Genomic DNA, 17014 nt, shown 5'->3' on the forward strand with positions numbered 1-17014 from the left:
AGATGAGATGAGATGTCTCAGCTGAATCAGCAAGGCGTGAAAAACGGGGTGAATTCCTACTTCCTCTGCCTTTTGTCCTATTCAGGCCCTGAACCCATAGGACTCCAAACCTGGATTGTGGTGATGGCTGCACAACTCTGTAAATTTAGTAAAAGTTATTAAATTGTACACTTAAAATGAGTGAATTTTATGGTATAGAAATTATAGTATAAAGACTTTAAACACACACGTGTGTAGACACAGACACACATGCATACACACACAGATACTCTCATTCCAAAGATCCCAGAATGCACACAATTTGAGCAATATTTTTTCTAAAAGTTAGGAATGGGAGAAATTTTCATTGTACAGAACAAGATACAGGCTTCCACACTGCATGTTATTCTGAAGTCTCATTGAAATGTAATTCCCTACTTGGAATCCTCTTTGTACTCACAAAGGAGGAAACAAACGTGGTACAATGGTGTGTATTCTGTGTAAAAAAGGGAAAGTTGTAAATGGTACCTAAGCCCAAGATTATTAATAATACCTGGGCAAATACTTCATTTGCTAAACACAGAAGATACTAATAACTATAACTATGTGACCATTATTCATGGTTTTGTGAACTCTGGAGTGGAGTAATATAATCACACACTGTCTAAGATTTAATTATAATGACAATTATTAATAACACCATGTAGTAGTATGTATGTGCAATTCCCCTTCTGTTTTATTCAAGTTAATAAATCAACAAAATTGTACCTAAATTTGCCTGATTCTTGGGCAACTTGCTTCTCATTTATCTACTCAATTTTTACTCTGCAGAATCTTGGTGTTTCTGTAAATCTTGCAAGTTGAGACCATCAACTCAATATTTTCCCCCCTAAGAACAAGAATGCTGAGAATGAACAGGACGTTGTATTATGCAGGATAATGTCTGGTTTTTTTTTTTTGTAATTAATTAATTTATTTGGTTGCACAGGGTCTTAGTTGCAGCAGGTGGGCTCCTTAGTTGTGGCTCGCCTGCTCCTTAGTTGCACACGGGCTCCTTAGTTGTGGCATGTGAACTCTTAGTTGTGGCATGCATGTGGGATCTAGTTCCCTGGCTGGGGATCAAACCCGGGGCCCCTGCATTGGGAGCGTGGAGTCCCAACCACTGCGCCACTGGGGAAGTCCCCAATGTCTGGGTTTTTGATAGCTGTGTTTTCTGGCTCATCAGTTTAATGAAGGTGGTTTTAAAGAATGTAGTGTTCTAAATAGCAAAATGAAAAGGTTGAGTAATCAAAATTTATTATTGAAATTAATGTAGTCTTTCTCTTTGGTCGCAGTAGTAGATTACTTTGAGACAAAACATTGAGATTTGTTGTGGAAAGTGAATATATTTTTGTGTATTTAAAATTCCCTATTGTTTTAGACTGTATGGTTTTTGAGGAAACTTCCAGAAGAGATACTTTATGATTCTATACACATTCAATACTCATTTACATTGCCTTATCATCCTGCACACAAAGTAAATTCCTGCCTCAGGGCCTTTGCACTTGCTAATTTGCACTTGCTATTCCCTCTGTCTGATGTGTCATTCCCTAGATGGTCATGGTCCACTCCCTCACTTAAGTCCCTGATCAAATATCACTTCCTCAGAGCAGCCTTCCCTGATTAGCCCATCTAAAAATAGCACACTGTCACTATCCTTTTAGCTTGCTTTCTTTCTCTTCACAGCGCTTAGCCACTGTCTGACCTTATATGCTTGGCAGCGACATCGTCAGTATTGTTCATTGCTATATCCCCAGACTTTGGCACATAATAATTGCTCAAGACATGTTTGTTGAATTAACTGAATGAATTTTAATTTGACTTTAAATATTTACCTTTTTTTGCCTCCCTAACCAGACAGTAAATTCATGGAAGGCAGCCAAAGGCCCTGGTTGCTTATTTATCTTCTCTAAAACAATTAGCTCAGTTCTGCAAGGATGCTAAACATTCAACCAAGATTTACTGAATGAGTGCCTTGAAACATGGACATGTGACACGGCTAACCAGTCAGCGTTACCTGCAGGTGAACAAGAACAGTAATGTCTTGCCTTACAGCCCACATTTTACGAACTACTTTTATGTATATTAACTCATATGATCATTTTGGTAATACTTTAGTAGTTCTGAAGGTTTGCCTGAAGAAACAAGCATTCAAAAATAACAAATGTTAATTTCCGGCGTGTACTATTGCTAATTCTGAATACTTTTTTTTTTTTGGTTTAAATATCATTTAATGTGTTCTTGGACATCTGAAAAACTATTTTAAAAGACTGAATAAGATTTAAAGTAAATAAGGAAATAAGTAAAAATAAGAAAGACTGTCTTGAAACATATATGCATGGAGAGATTTTTCGAAGAGTGTTTATCAAAGTCTTCATGCTAGTTATTTCTACACGGTGGGATCTTGGTAATGTTTACTTTTTTTTGGCTTTGCATTTTTCTCACTTGAATGTTTAAAACAAATTTGAAGTCATGGAAAGAAACTTTTTTCTATACAATGCTTTATTTTTAATTTGCCAGTGTGAATAGCATAAAAATATCACTACTCATTTTCCTGGCTATGTAATTCTCAGGACATAGCAAATTTCATTCTGAGAAAACTTTTAATACTGATTTATAGTAAAGCAACAACAAACAAATAGAACGAACCAAAATTCTTTAGGGTTTTCGGTGTGTTTTCCATATTTATGCCCATGTTATTCTCTGAGCAAGAAAAAAGGTAGAGCAATGCTTCGTAATTTGTTAATTTTTCACCCTTGCCAAAAAAACCTTTCCAGGAAATTGAGCTCCCAAAATAGGCCAAAATCGGGCGTTAGGGGTTCATTCTGGACTTTGGACCAAGCTTAGAGGGCACACATGAAACGTACTAACTTATTTTCCGTTTTTCTCTTGATGATTTAAAACACTTAAAATCCCTGTCTTTTCCCCACAGGAATTGGGAAGACATGCAAATAACCACTTTGTGGAAAATCTCTGCTGATGCCAACAATATGGTCCTCAAATTAGGCTTAAAAGGTTTTGGGTTTTCTTTCATTCTGAACTAAGAAGGGTTCTTCATGGTTGCTGGTGCACTTTAGGGCAACTAAAGTTTCTTCACACGCTGAACACCTTGTGTCTGTCTCCCTGCCGGTGCGCCTGTGCGTGTTTCTGTGTGCAAGTCTGCATAAAGTCGGTTTGGGGTGTGTGACGGTGGTTTTGAGCCCATGGCTTACGCACTCTACGAAGAAGCCCGTCCAGCCCTGTAGGTGGGCACAAGTTTCTCCAGTCTGGGGGTCGTGTGGGGGGACCCTCCGCCAAGGCCTGCGGCTCCCAACCCCAGCCAGGGCGCGGCAGAGCGGGCGCAGGGAGTAGTGGGATGGCACGGCAGCCTGCGTCCAGGCAGGGTCCGGGACACACGCTCGGGTGGAGAGGGGGCGCATTTTCTCCCCTCTGGAACAGTGCTTAGAGCGGAGATCTCGGGAGGGGTCGGAGAAGCCCAGGGGGGTCCCGGCGCTGCAGACTGGGGGAGGGGACAGTGGGCGGGGCGGCACCTCCCACAATCCATTCCCTGCGGAGGGGGCGGCGACCTCCGTCCGGCCCCACCCAGCCTCAGGGACCGGGAAACTGAGACCGGAGGCGGCACGCGCGTCAGGGGCGCCTGGACGCCCAGGTACGTGCTACCCTCTACCAACCCGGCGCCGGGACGGTTGAGCCGGGCGGTTTCGGCCCCAGACGCACCTTCCCGCGGCCTCTGTGACGCACCGCGCGGCCTCTGGGGCTGGACCGGCGGCGCGGCGCGCGCTGTGGGGGCGGGGGGGGGGCGGGGCGTGAGGGGCGGAGCCGGCAGAGGCCCCGCCCCGGGGCCGGAGGAGCAAGGACGCTACGGAGCAGGCGCGTCCCGCCGCCGCCGCCGCCGCTGTCGCTGCCGCCGCCGACGATCGCCCTTCTCCAGAGCCGCCGCTGCAGCCGCCATTTGCACGGGGACCCCGGTGACAGGGGCTCGGCAGAGGGGCGGAGGGAGGGGGGGAGGGCCCGCGGAGCCCCCGAGGGCGGGAGCGACGCCGCCGGCGCCGGCCGGGCTCACAGCGCGACCGCGCCGCCCGCGGCGGGCCGGGAGCAGCAGCAGCAGCAGCAGCAGCAACAGCAGCAGCAGCAGCAGCAGCAGCAACAGCAGCAGCCGCCGAGGCCGGGCGTGCGCCTGAGGCGCGGCGGCGGCGGCGGCGGCCCTGCGGGCAGCCAGGAGGGGCGGGGGCAGCGGCCGCCGCCGTTTGATGGATCCGAGGATCGCCTGGTTCCAGCCAGAGCAGCTCGGACCGTCCAACAGTCTGTGGATGCAGATCTGGGAGACGACCCAGGGACTGAGGAACCTCTACTTCAACCACCACTGTCACAGCAGCGGCGGCGCGAGCGGCGGCGGCGGCAGCAGCACGGCCACCGGCGGGAGCGGCAGCAGCACCGGCAGCCCGGGCGGCGCGGCCCCGGCCCCGGCCCCGGCCGGCATGTACCGTTCCGGGGAGCGCCTGCTGGGCGGCCACGCGCTGCCGGCAGAGCAGCGGGACTTCCTGCCCCTGGAGACGACCAACAACAACAACCACCACCACCAGCCCGCGGCCTGGGCCCGCCGGGCTGCCGCGGGCCCCTCGGCGTCCCCGGCCCCCTCGGCGTCCTCGTCCCCGCACTCCTCGGCCGCCGTCCCCGCCGCGGAACCCGCCGACCCAGCTTCGGGCAGCAGCAACAAGAGGAAGCGCGACAATAAGGCCAGCACCTACGGACTCAACTACAGCCTGCTGCAGCCCAGCGGAGGGCGGGCCGCGGGGGGCGGCCGGGCCGACGGCAGCGGGGGCTTGTACAGCGGGACCCCGTGGAAGCGGAGGAACTACAACCAGGGAGTCGTGGGGTGAGTGGTGGCCCTGCGGCCTGGCGGCCTGGCCCTTGCACACGCGCAGCCGGGCACACGCCCACAGAAGGGGGATTGGGGGGGGAGCCTGGGTGAGGCCACCCCCCTCTGCTTGCCTTCGTTACTGGTCCTCAGGGGGCTGATGGCTATCCCTCCATCCCTCCGCCATCCATACCTTCTCCCAACCTTCGTTAGCGGTCCACAGCCTTCCCCCCTCCCCCTCAGCTCCACGCCTTTTCTGGACATCCCCTCAGCCATCCACACCCTCTCCTCACCTCCCTTAGTCATCCACATCCTCCTTACCTTCCCTGGACCCCCCGTTATCCATCCACTCTTTCCTCCCATCCTCCCTAGTCAAACACACCTTCCCTCTATTCCCTCTCCAGCCCTCTGGCCCTCCCCACCTTGCTCCCCATCATCACACCCCAAAATGAAGTCGCTTACCACAGGCAAATCATTCATTCCCTGAGAACGTTCCTGTGTTAGTGCCTTTTGACGGTACAGGACTTGGAGGTGCTTTCCTTGCCAAGAATAGAAACATCCAGAAAGCTCCTCCCCCTCCCCCAATCCCAAACAGGAATCGTGTCAGCCCTGAAAGGCTTTGCCTGCTATTGACCCTTTGGCCCATCTCTTTATTTTTTATTTTTAAAACTTTCCTATATTAGCGATGCCTTGCTCTGTGGGGAGTGAGGAATGGGGTGACAGTTAAGTTTAGGCTGATGGAGATGGTGAGCTCTTCTTCTCAGTCGGATAGAACTTTCTAGGAGTTCATGGTCCTTGGCCCCAGTTTCTCCCTGTAAAGTTGTCATCCTGGCAGAGACAGCCAGTGCTTTTCATTCTAGGGGGTAACTTTATGCTAATGAATGAATGTTGCACCACTAATGATTTTCTGTTTAAAGTTCAGCTGTTACAAAATGGAATCTTACCTGACCCCTAGTGAATTATGTACATAAACAGGGACTGTTTCCAGCTAGATTTCCCTTCTGGAAGAGCCCCTGAGCTGGAATAGATTATAGAGTCTTTTTAAAAAATTTTTGTAAAATAAAGCTTTTGGGCCGTGTGTGTGTGTGTGTGTGTGTGTGTGTGTGTGTGTGTTTAGCTTGAGTATGGAGAATGAGCTTTAAAATTGCTTTTCATTTTTCAGATCCTATTTTACATTGTGGGCTACAGTAGGCAAATGAAATTACCATTAGTAGTCCCTTGTGAAACCTTTTCTTAGATTCATCCATTCAGATCTGCCCTGCTTTGGCAAGCAGAGAGAGTTCTGTGTACCTTTTTGAAGGTCTGGGTAAAATGAGTTGGTGGGTTCCATCTGCTTCTAGTGGGCTGGTGTCTGCTGTATGCTACTATTACAACTCCCACCTTTTATGGAAAATGCAGTCAAGCATTTTAGGACTGGCATTGGGGTACATATAAGCCTGTCCTCACTTTCCAGAGGGGACCCTTTTTGGGTTTAGTCCTCTGTTGCTAAGCTTCAAGGGCGCTCTCCATGGTCATCTCGTTTTAATAAAAGGCTCATGGTTCCATCCTGTTAGCATTTCCAAGATGAAGCATAAACCTGTGGTTTAGTGACAAGCAAATTGATATTGAGGGATTCTGGTAGTTTCATTTCACAGGAATAAGCTCCAGTTAAGTAATCACTGTCAGCTAAAATCTTGAAGTTCCCTAATTTCATTTTACTGAAGCTTCTGCATATGTATGTAGCAATGATACATTATAAATCCAAAATGCTCGCTGCCTCTCTTTTTGATAGATTAGAAATTCTCCTCTCTTTTACTTGCTATTTAATGTTGAGGATACTGTAAAAGGCTCACATTTGAACTTAGGTAGAAGCAAGATGTTCTTGTTCCTGATTCAAATATTATATTGTCCTCAAAGGGATTAAGGAGAGGAATTTCCATTTCCCAGAGGGATTACTGTTTAAAAACTGATTATAAACCTGTCTTAAAACTGCTTATCACTTCATCAGACTTTCCATTCTTTTGCCTCCTTCTTTAGAGGATGTCAGCAGTTAAATTTTTAAAATTTTATTAAGCGGTTCCTAAGAGTGTTTTTGTAAAAGTGTCTGGGTGCTTAAAAATTCTTGTTGTGATTTATGGATCCCTATTTCTTGACTTTTACAAAAGTTTTGCTTTTTTTAATACAGGTATTTTAAAAAATCTGAATTCAGAGTGCACCTCAATGTTAACGCTATTCTGAGATTAAATACAGTAAAACTATTCCGAGTTCTTGGGATGACTGACATTTAGCTAACAGATTAACAAATCGTGGTGGTCCCTGGCCTCTGAACTGACATGACTGTCCAGATAGGGAGAGGAAGAAAAAGCACATGAACAGTGGTCTGGAACTGTGGGACAGCTGTATACACACTCTGTCTCACATGTTTGATCTCTCTGTGTTCTTTGTTTTGGCCAGACTGGTTGACTTTTTCCCTGAACACTCCAAGATCCAGTTCAAAATCCTGACTTTGTTGCCCAGGTTCATGATTTTTTTGGTTCTTCCTCTGAAATCTTGTAGTACTTGTTTCATGCTCTTGGTATAGCTTGCTTATGTTTAATTTTCCTTTTATGTATATGTTTTCTCTTACCCACTAGATCACTAGTTAAGATGAAATTTCTTTCTTTCTTTCTTTTTTAAATTGAGGTAAGATGGAAATTTCTTAAATGTAGAGTAAGATGTTTGGATTTCATCCTGAAGTCTCCATAGTCCTCTTTCAAAATTAAAACTCACCTGGGCTTACCATCTCAGCCTTCTCTGTGTACCCCAGATCCAGGGAGTTTGTTTGCTTTTCTTTTTTTCTTTATAAAGTTGCTTTCACTTATTCTGTTTCTTGGAATTCATTCCCTTTCAGTGCTGGCTATGGTGCTCCTCCTGGTTGTCCATGAAAATGAGCTTTAAGCCCTTTTCTTTTCAGAGATTTAATTGTTGATCAAAATGGAGAAAGAGGAGATGCCAAAAGGTAGCAAACATGGGAAACTTTTGGAGATTCAGAGTCCTTGGTCCTGAGCCCAGGTGTCCAGAAACTTCTTGTGGAAGGTGCTTGGTGCTTGTCCAAGCTCATGAGGATAGGCTTGTGTTGACTGCACTGCCAAATCTGTAGATATTTTTTCAAGGCTTGGATGACTTGTTCAAAACAACATTTTAGAGTATGAATTTGACTGTGGGACATCAAGAAGTCCCTGGTGGGAAACTTGGGTTTAAGGAATAATTTCTTGAACTGGAATGATGGGTATGGGAATGGGAAGGAGTGAATGTGAGAGGTACCACAGGGTAAGAATGGAAAAGATTCTGACTCCCTTCATGGATTTAATAACAGCTTTGAATTTGAGTGACTAGGGTAATGTTAGTGTTATTGTTGAAAATAAGGGTTATGACTGTTGGTTTGGAGCAAAAGGTATGGTGATGTTTAGATAGAACTGTCTAGCAGGGAGATGAAATTTTGGGGCTGAGATACAGTCATCTTTACTGCAGTGGGGCAGTGTCCTTTCTTATGTGTGTTGTACACTGTATCACAGTAAGTCCGAGATGTTGACGCTATTCTTCGGCACTGGCCTTATGGCCTCTTTCTGACTGTTTCTACACAGTATGATCAGTGGGATTGGTGTTAGTGCTGGGCTCCAAAGCGATCAGGCAGATTAACATGAAAGAATTTAGAGGCCTTATTCCAAGGGTTTGCTCTAAGTATAATTTCTGTGCATTTGCAAATGTAGCCCACAGTAATTCTTCAGTGAACTAGGACCTTCAGGTTATTGAATTTTACTGCATTTGGGTGCTTAAATGTGCTTTCAAGAAGACATTAGGTTTTCTGCAATGTAGATTCTACACTAACAACGTAATTCATATTTGAGAATTTCAAATCTCGTATACTGTGTTCAACTAAGCTGCTTCCATGCCACAACTCATCTTCTGTCTAAAATCTGTGACAATGAACACTGTCACACCGTCAGAAGCATTGGCATTTTAACGTGTGGAATATTCTTCGACACCCATTAAGTTTTTTTTTAAAAATTATTTATTTATTTATTTATTTATTTTTGGCTGTGTTGGGTCTTCGTTTCTGTGCGAGGGCTTTCTCTAGTTGTGGCAAGCCGGGGCCACTCTTCATCGCGGTGCACGGGCCTCTCACCATCGCGGCCTCTCTTGTTGCAGAGCACAGGCTCCAGACGCGCAGGCTCAGTAGTTGTGGCTCACGGGCCTAGTTGCTCCGCGGCATGTGGGATCTTCCCAGACCAGGCCTCGAACCCGTGTCCCCTGCATTGGCAGGCAGAGAATCATTGGCATTTTAGCGTGTGGAATTTTCTTCGACACCCATTAAGTTTTTAGGTGCCGAAAGGCAGAAAGAAACAATGACTAGAGCTTTTTGGAATCTACCGTGGGGTCACACAGAAGGTTTAGTTTTTTTCTGGAAAGGAACCATGGGAAAGGGATACTAGGAAAGTCTAAGGTAGGGAGGAGGAGAGAGTGTGGGGTACAGCAGTTCTGGTCCTGGTGTGGTAGATGGCCTTACATCCCAACTTCTTCCATGAAACCGCTACCAGTAAATCCTAGTGTTAGGAGTCCAGAAGGGTCCATGGGAAGAAAATTTCAAGGGCTCCCTTGCTGGTATTGGACTGGTCAGACAGTTGCGATTAGGTATTCTTATACCTGAGAAAAATTTAAGCCACTTTTCTATGGAAAGTAGAAAAGCAAGTTGTTGTATGATTTTACTCAGCTGTCTTTTTGTCCTTTAGAGTAAAATTTAGTGGAGGAAACTATTTCAGGATCACACCCACTACACTGGAGACTGTATGTATTAATCATTTATACACACATAGGTATGGAGTAGTCTTGAAGGGGCTGGAGGCCAAAGAGGATGCTCATTTGCAGAATTAGGGTCCAGTTCCCAGCAGCTGGTCTGAGACTCCTATTTTGACTCTTTCCTACAGAGCTGGCTGGACAGCTCAGCCTACTTCAGGGATTCAGAGGATGGCCAGTAGAGTGTTCTTCCTAACCCTCTGAATATTTGTTAGGGACTCAGCTGCTACAGAACACCAAAAAGACTTTAAATTCATTTTTACCATTTTTAACATGACAGGAAATTATTTTTTTCTAAGAGAATATTTATCGAAGTTGAGGATGCCCTTGAACTAGGCTTTTCATTAATTTGAACCCAAACAGCAGGTATTAATTTATTTCCATCTTATAAGTTACTTGATGATAGTAGAGACTTTTTTTATACTAAGGGCTTTGGGTTATGTGGAAATTTGAGTTAAAGATTTTGGGAAAAAGCTGAATGTGGAGCTGGTTTTGTTGTGCACTGGCTCCTTAATCACTTGAACGGTTTCAGAGTATGGAAAAAAATCTTGCCGTGTGCATAAGAGATTTCATGTAGTATCTGGTAACTGAACTCTGGAATTCTAGCTCAAGTCATGCTTTCTACTGAAATAGTTTGAATAGTATACAGAAACCTGTGTTTTCAACTTAGTTGCTTTATTAAAAGTGCTCTATAAAATAAAAGTGCTCATGGAGCCTTTTTACCATGTTCCATATGCTCTGTTAAACCTTTTGTATTTCTTGTATTAACCTTCTCATGCAGAGCCCCATCTGATTTTTTAAAACTTTTTATTTTGAAATATAGATTCACAGAAAGTTGCAAAAAATAGTACAGAAAGATCCCATGTTCCCTTCACCTAGTTTCGTGCCGTGGTAACATCTTACATAACTATAGTTTAATATCAAAACCAGGCAATCAACATTGTTATAATCCATAGCCTCATTCAGATTTCACCAGTCTTATGTGCACTCATTTGTGTAGTGTGTGTGTGTTTAGTTCTGTGCAATTTTACACGTGTAGGTTTGTGTAACCACCACCACCGTCTTTAAGATGCAGAACTATACCATCACCTCAAAGATCCCTCATGCCGTCCCTTTATTTTCATGCACACACCCCCTCATCTCTAACCTCGAACAACCACTGATCTGCTCTCCATGTTTATAATTTTTTCATTTCGAAAATGTTATATAAATGGAATCATATAGTACTTTACTTTGACTTTTTTCCATTTACCATAATTCCTTTGAGTTCTTTCCAAATTGTTGCATGTTTAATAGTTCCTTCCATTTTAATGCTGAGTAGTGTTCCAAAATTTGGGTGTACCACAGTTTGTTTAACAATTTACCTGGTGAAGGACATTCCGGAAGAGTTTATATGGTTTTTGGCTATTGCAAATAAGGCTGCTGTAAGCATTCACGTAGTACACATTTTTATGTGAATGTAAGTTTTCACTTTGGGGGGAATAAATGCCCAAAAATGCTGAGTCATTTGGTAAGCACATGAAACTGCTAAACTCTCTTCTAGAGTCGCTGTATCACATTACATTCCTACCAGCAACGTATGTGAGATCTGGTTTCTCTGCATCCTCGCCAGCATTTGGTATTATTACTGTTTTTTATTTTAGCTGTTCTCATATGAATAGCAATAGTTTATTATGCTTTTATCATATTAACCTTCTCATAAATAACTCCACCTAATTTTAACTTTAATTTTTATTTTAAAAACTTCTTGGCAGTATTGAGAACCTCTGCAATTAAAAATCTCTAAATAAAATTGACTTAAAAGGGCCTTACTTTTCGATTTGCTTTGATTTTATGCTTAGCAATATCACTTTAACTCCTTTATCGTTGAATTACTTTACAGTGTTTCCTTTACGTGTTGCTTTTTCTTAGAAACTGGTATGAAGTAGAGCTTTATTTTCATTTTCTAAAAACATATAAAAGGATAACTGCAGAGTTGATTTCAAAATTTAGAGTCCTTCCTTTCATATGCTATGAATAAACTTTATTTTCTGTTGGCTTGGCTATATTTTGGGGAGTAAACCCTGTGGTTAGGGGTGATTTTTTTTTTTTAATTAATTTATTGTTTGGCTGTGTTGGGTCTTTGTTGCTGCACGCGGGCTTTCTCTAGCGGCGAGAGGGGCTACTCTGTTGCAGTGCGCAGTCTTCTCACTGCAGTGGCTTCTCTTTGTTGCATGACGTGGGCTCTAGGCGCGAGGGCTTCAGTAGTTGTGGTGCGCGAGCTCAGTAGTTGTGGCGCATGGGCTTAGCTGCTCTGTGGCATGTGGGATCTTCCTGGATCAGGGCTCGAACCCATATCCCCTGCATTGGCAGGTGGATTCTTAACTACTGCGCCACCAGGGAAGTCCCTAGTGGTGATTTTTTTTGTTGGTGGTGGTAGTAAGGTTTTTTTTTTTTTTTACGGTATTTTTACATCTGAACAGTGCCTTCAGACTGTGTAGAATAAATACATTATCTTCATATCTATGCTAGAATAAACCATGTTTCATTGGAACCATTTTCTGGGCTGAGAATTAGGACCTGGTCTCTTATATTTCCCTTACCAGCCCCTTGAAGTCACTGTTTTGATTTTGTCAAAATAGCATAACTTTTAGCACTGTCAAGTTTGTATTATAAATTGTAAATTTATTGTATTGTAAATTTCTGCCAAAGCAAGAGTAAGGATGCATTAGGATTGTGGTTGTGGAGTTTTAAAAGTTGTCTTCTAGTAATTTGGATTTAATAAAGTGTTAGGTCTGTGATGAGGTTTTAAATTTGATGTCTTTATTCTTTTTTTTTTTTAATAACAAGATGCTTATTTATTTATTTATTTATTTTAAATATTTATTTATTTATTTTTGGCTGTGTTGGGTCTTCGTTTCTATGCGAGGGCTTTCTCTAGTTGTGGCAAGCGGGGGCCACTCTTCATCGCAGTGCGTGGGCCTCTCACTATCGCGGCCTCTCTTGTTGCGGAGCACAGGCTCCAGACGCGCAGGCTCAGTAGTTGTGGTGCACGGGCTTAGTTGCTCCGCGGCATGTGGGATCTTCCCAGACTAGGGCTCGAACCCGTGTCCCCTGCATTGGCAGGCAGATTCTCAACCACTGCGCTGCCAGGGAAGCCTGATGTCTTTATTCTTAAATTTAGTTATTCACCCTTGGTTTTCTTCTTTGTTTGAGGTGTTAATACCACTGTTCCTTAGAATACTTGTTTTTTGCCCGTGTTGGGTCTTTGTTGCTGCGCGCGGGCTTTCTCTAGTTGCAGGGAGCAGGGGCTACTCTTCGTTGCGGTGCGAGGGCTTCTCATTGCGGTGGCTTCTCTTGTTGCGGAGCTTGGGCTCTAGGTGCACGGGCTTCACTAGTTGCAGCACGTGGGCTCAGTAGTTGTGGTACGTGGGCTCAGTTGCTCTGCGGCATGTGGGATCTTCCCCGACCAGGGATTGAACCCGTGTCCCCTGCATTGGCAGGAGGATTCTTAACCACTGCGCCACCAGGGAAGTCCCAGAATACTTGTTTTTAAAATCAACATATGTTTTATATACTACTAATAAGTGCTAATTGTCAAAAAATTAGAAAATACAGCTAAACCAAAGGAAGAAAAAATAGCCCCTATAATACTACTACCAGGACATAACTATTGTTAGCATATTTGGTATAGATATTTTTATAATTTTATAATTATTAAATATATTTAATATACTTACTATATTTCCTTTTTTCTGTCTATCAATATGGACTCCACTATGGGTATACTTAAAATTTTTTTCCAATTTAAAGAAAAAATTTTTGGAATAATAGATATTTATTCTCTCACAATCTGGAGGCCAGAGCTTAGAACTGGTTTTTATCTTAAGATTGTTTTCTACTTTGGGAGAAGGGTATCAGACTATTGTGGGCATACTTTTTTGACTTAAAAAAATGTATTAATATGACAAATATCTTGCATATGAAATACATTTCTACAGCATTTAAAAATACCCCATTACCTTTAGTATGACTCTGTGTACCTACTCTGTGTGGACTTGGTATTCCAGTGATTGAATGCACCTTAATTTATTTCACTAATCCCTAGTTGAACATTTAGTTTGTTTCCAATCTTTTGTTTTTTAAAAGACATGTTTTTAGCTGAGCCTGTGCCACAGTGAGGATTATTTCTTCTGTTTTTCTACTTATTTTTACTGAGATAAAATTCATATGCTATCAGATTCACCCTTTTAAAGTGTACAATTCAATGGTTTTAGAACATTACAAGATTGTGCAACCATCACAGCTATCTAATTCCAGAACGTTTTCATCACCACAGAAAGAAACCCTGTACCCATTATCACTCCACTATCCCCTTCCCCTTCAGATCCTGGAAGCCTCATACAGACTTTCTGTCTCTGTGGATTTATGATTCTGGACATTTCATAAGAATGGAATCATATAATATGTGGCCTTTTGTGTCGGGCTTCTTTCACTTAGCATGTTTTCAGAGTTCATTCGTGTTGTAGCATGTATCAGTACTTCATTCCTTTTTATGCCTAAATATTCCAGTGTATGAATATACCACATTTTGTTTATCCATTTATTAGTTGATGGACATTTGGGTTGTTTCCACTTTTTGGCTATTATAAATAATGAACATTCATGTACAGATTTTTTTTGTGGACATGTGTTTTCATTTTTCTTGGGTAAATAACTTGGAGTGGAATTGCTGGGTCATATAAAGTGGCTATAATATTTTTCATTCCCACCAGCAATGTCTGAGGTTTCCAGTTTATCCATGTTCTTGTCAATACTTTTCATTATCTGTCTTTTTGATTATAGCCATCCTAGGGAGTGTGAAGTAGTATCTCATTGTGGTTTTGATTGCATTTCCCTAATGACTAAGGATGTTGAGCATCTTTTCATGTGCTTGTAGGCTGCGTGTGTATCTTCTTTGGAGAAATGTCTATTCAAGTTGCTTGCCCATTTTTTTCTAGTGGACTTTTTATTGTTTATGGTAAGAGTTCTTTATATATTCTGGATTGTAGACCCTTATCAGATAGATGATTTGCAGATATTTTCTCCCATTTTGTGGATTGTCTTTATATTATCTTGATATTGTCCTTTGAGGCACAAAGTTTTGTTTGTTTGTTCTATTTTATAAATTCCAATTTGTCTATTATTTTTTTTGTTTCTTGTGCTTTAGGTGTCATATCTAAGAAACCATTGCCAAGATCACAAAACTTGACCCCTATTTTGCCTTTTAAGAGTCTTACAGTTTTAGCTCTTAAATTTAGGTCTTTGACCCATTTTGAATTCACTTTTGCATATGGTGTGAGGTAGAGGTCCAAGTTCATTCTTTTGCCTGTGGATATGAGGTTGTCCCAGCACCATTTGTTAAAGACCATTCTTTCTCCATAAATTGTCTTGCCACATGGTTATTTCTTTTCTTTTTTTTTTAAAGGTTTGCTTTTTTTTTTTTTTAATTTATTTATTTATGGCTGTGTTGGGTCTTCGTTTCTGTGCGAGGGCTTTCTCTAGTTGTGGCAAGAGGGGGCCACTCTTCATTGCGGTGCACGGGCCTCTCACTATCGCGGCCTCTCTTCTTGCGGAGCACAGGCTCCAGACACGCAGGCTCAGTAATTATGGCTCACGGGCCTAGTTGCTCCGCGGCATGTGGGATCTTCCCAGACTAGGGCTCGAACCCGTGTCCCCTGCATTGGCAGGCAGACTCTCAACCACTGCGCCACCAGGGAAACCCCCACATGGTTATTTCTTGAGGATAAAGTTTTAGATTGGAGAATGTTTATATCTTTTAAGGCTTTTGCCAAATTTTCCTGTGGAAAGATTGGATCAGTTTACCCTTATGTTAGCAGTGTGCAGGAGTCCGAATTTTCCCTAAACCATCACCAATGCTACATGTTACAAATAAAAGCAAATACCAATACAAAAGAAAACATTTTTTTGCCAATTTTATAGTTAAAAAATAGTATTTTACTGATTTCATTTGCACATGCCTTCACATTAATTGGCTATTTATTTTTCTTTTCAATTTCTTATTTCCCTTGCCTATCTTTTTTTTATTGGAGTATAATTGCTTTACAATGTTGTGTTAGTTTCTGCTGTACAATGAAGTGAATCAGCTATATGTATACCTATATCCTCTCCCTCTTGGACCTCCCTCCCACCACCACCCCCCATCCCACCCATCTAGGTTGTCACGGAGCACCGAGCTGAGCTCCCTGTGCTATACAGCAGGTTCCCACTAGCTATCTGTTTTACATGTGGTAGTGTTTTTATGTCAAACCTAATCTCCCAATTCATTCTATCCACCCCTTTTCCCCTCTGTCCACATGTCCGTTCTCTATGTCTATGTCTCTATTCCTGCCCTACAAATAGGGCGTTTGTACCATTTTTCTAGATTCCACATATATGCGTTAATATACGATATTTGTTTTTCTCTTTTGGGCTTACTTCACTCTGTATGACAGACTCTAGGTCCATCCACATCTCTACAAATGACCCAGTTTCGTTCCTTTTTCTTGGAGATGTTTGTCTTATTTATAAGAGCCCTTGTTCTGTCCTGTTACAAATACATGTAATTTTTAATTCTAATTTTATGATTTATAAATAGTTTTTATTAGGATATAATTTATATATAATAAATTCACCCATTTAAATTGTACAGATAGGTGACTTTTGGAAATATATACAGTTGTGTGACCACAACAATCAAAATGTAGGAAGAAGATATAGAGCATTTCCATCACTCAGAAAGTACCCTCATGCCCGTTACAGTCAGCTGCTTCACCCCATCGCTTCCCCTGAGCAACCACTTTTGCCTTTTCTAGGATTTTGATTAAATGGAATTATATATGCTGGGTAGTCTTTTGTGCCTGACTTCTTTCTCTTAGCATGATGTTTTGGAGATTCATCCATATTGTGTGTAATATAGTTGTTTGTTACTTTTTAATGCCGAGTAGCATTTTTATTGTATGGATCTATCACAATATGTTCATCCATTCTTTATGACATATAGATTTTGTAAACATGTCCTCTGCTTTTGGTTCTTTATTACTTGTTGATTTTGTGACTCATCTCCAAACAGGCCAGAATGATCCACACGGTTTTTTGGTTGGATAATCTACTGCTGTATGCAAGCCACTGCGCTAGGCTTTTTGTGGGAAGTAAAGACAGTAAAACATTCTCTGCCTTCTAAGAAATTATGGTCTGGTTGGATAAACTGGATAAGGTGGAGAGGTTGCTTCTGACTAGTGAGGTAAGGGCAAACTTTAAGAAGAGTAGAGATGTTTTGCTAATGTTTTGAAAGATTGGTTAGGTTGT

The 17014-nt window shown here is 42.6% G+C and overlaps 1 protein-coding gene across 5 annotated transcripts in view; it reads left to right on the forward strand.

Annotated features, from left to right (window-relative positions):
• The first annotated feature begins 4145 nt into the window (after window positions 1-4145).
• TENT4B (terminal nucleotidyltransferase 4B) overlaps window positions 4146-17014 on the forward strand; it is a 61992-nt gene continuing 49123 nt past the window's right edge. For all 5 annotated transcript variants that reach the window (XM_059903791.1, XM_059903792.1, XM_059903796.1 and 2 more), the window contains exon 1: window positions 4146-4894. In XM_059903791.1, the coding sequence (XP_059759774.1) occupies window positions 4269-4894 (626 nt within the window). In that variant the 5' untranslated portion in view covers window positions 4146-4268. The remainder of the gene's footprint in view (window positions 4895-17014) is intronic.

This window comes from Balaenoptera ricei, chromosome 19 (assembly GCF_028023285.1).
Source record: "Balaenoptera ricei isolate mBalRic1 chromosome 19, mBalRic1.hap2, whole genome shotgun sequence".
NCBI lineage: Eukaryota > Metazoa > Chordata > Mammalia > Artiodactyla > Balaenopteridae > Balaenoptera > Balaenoptera ricei.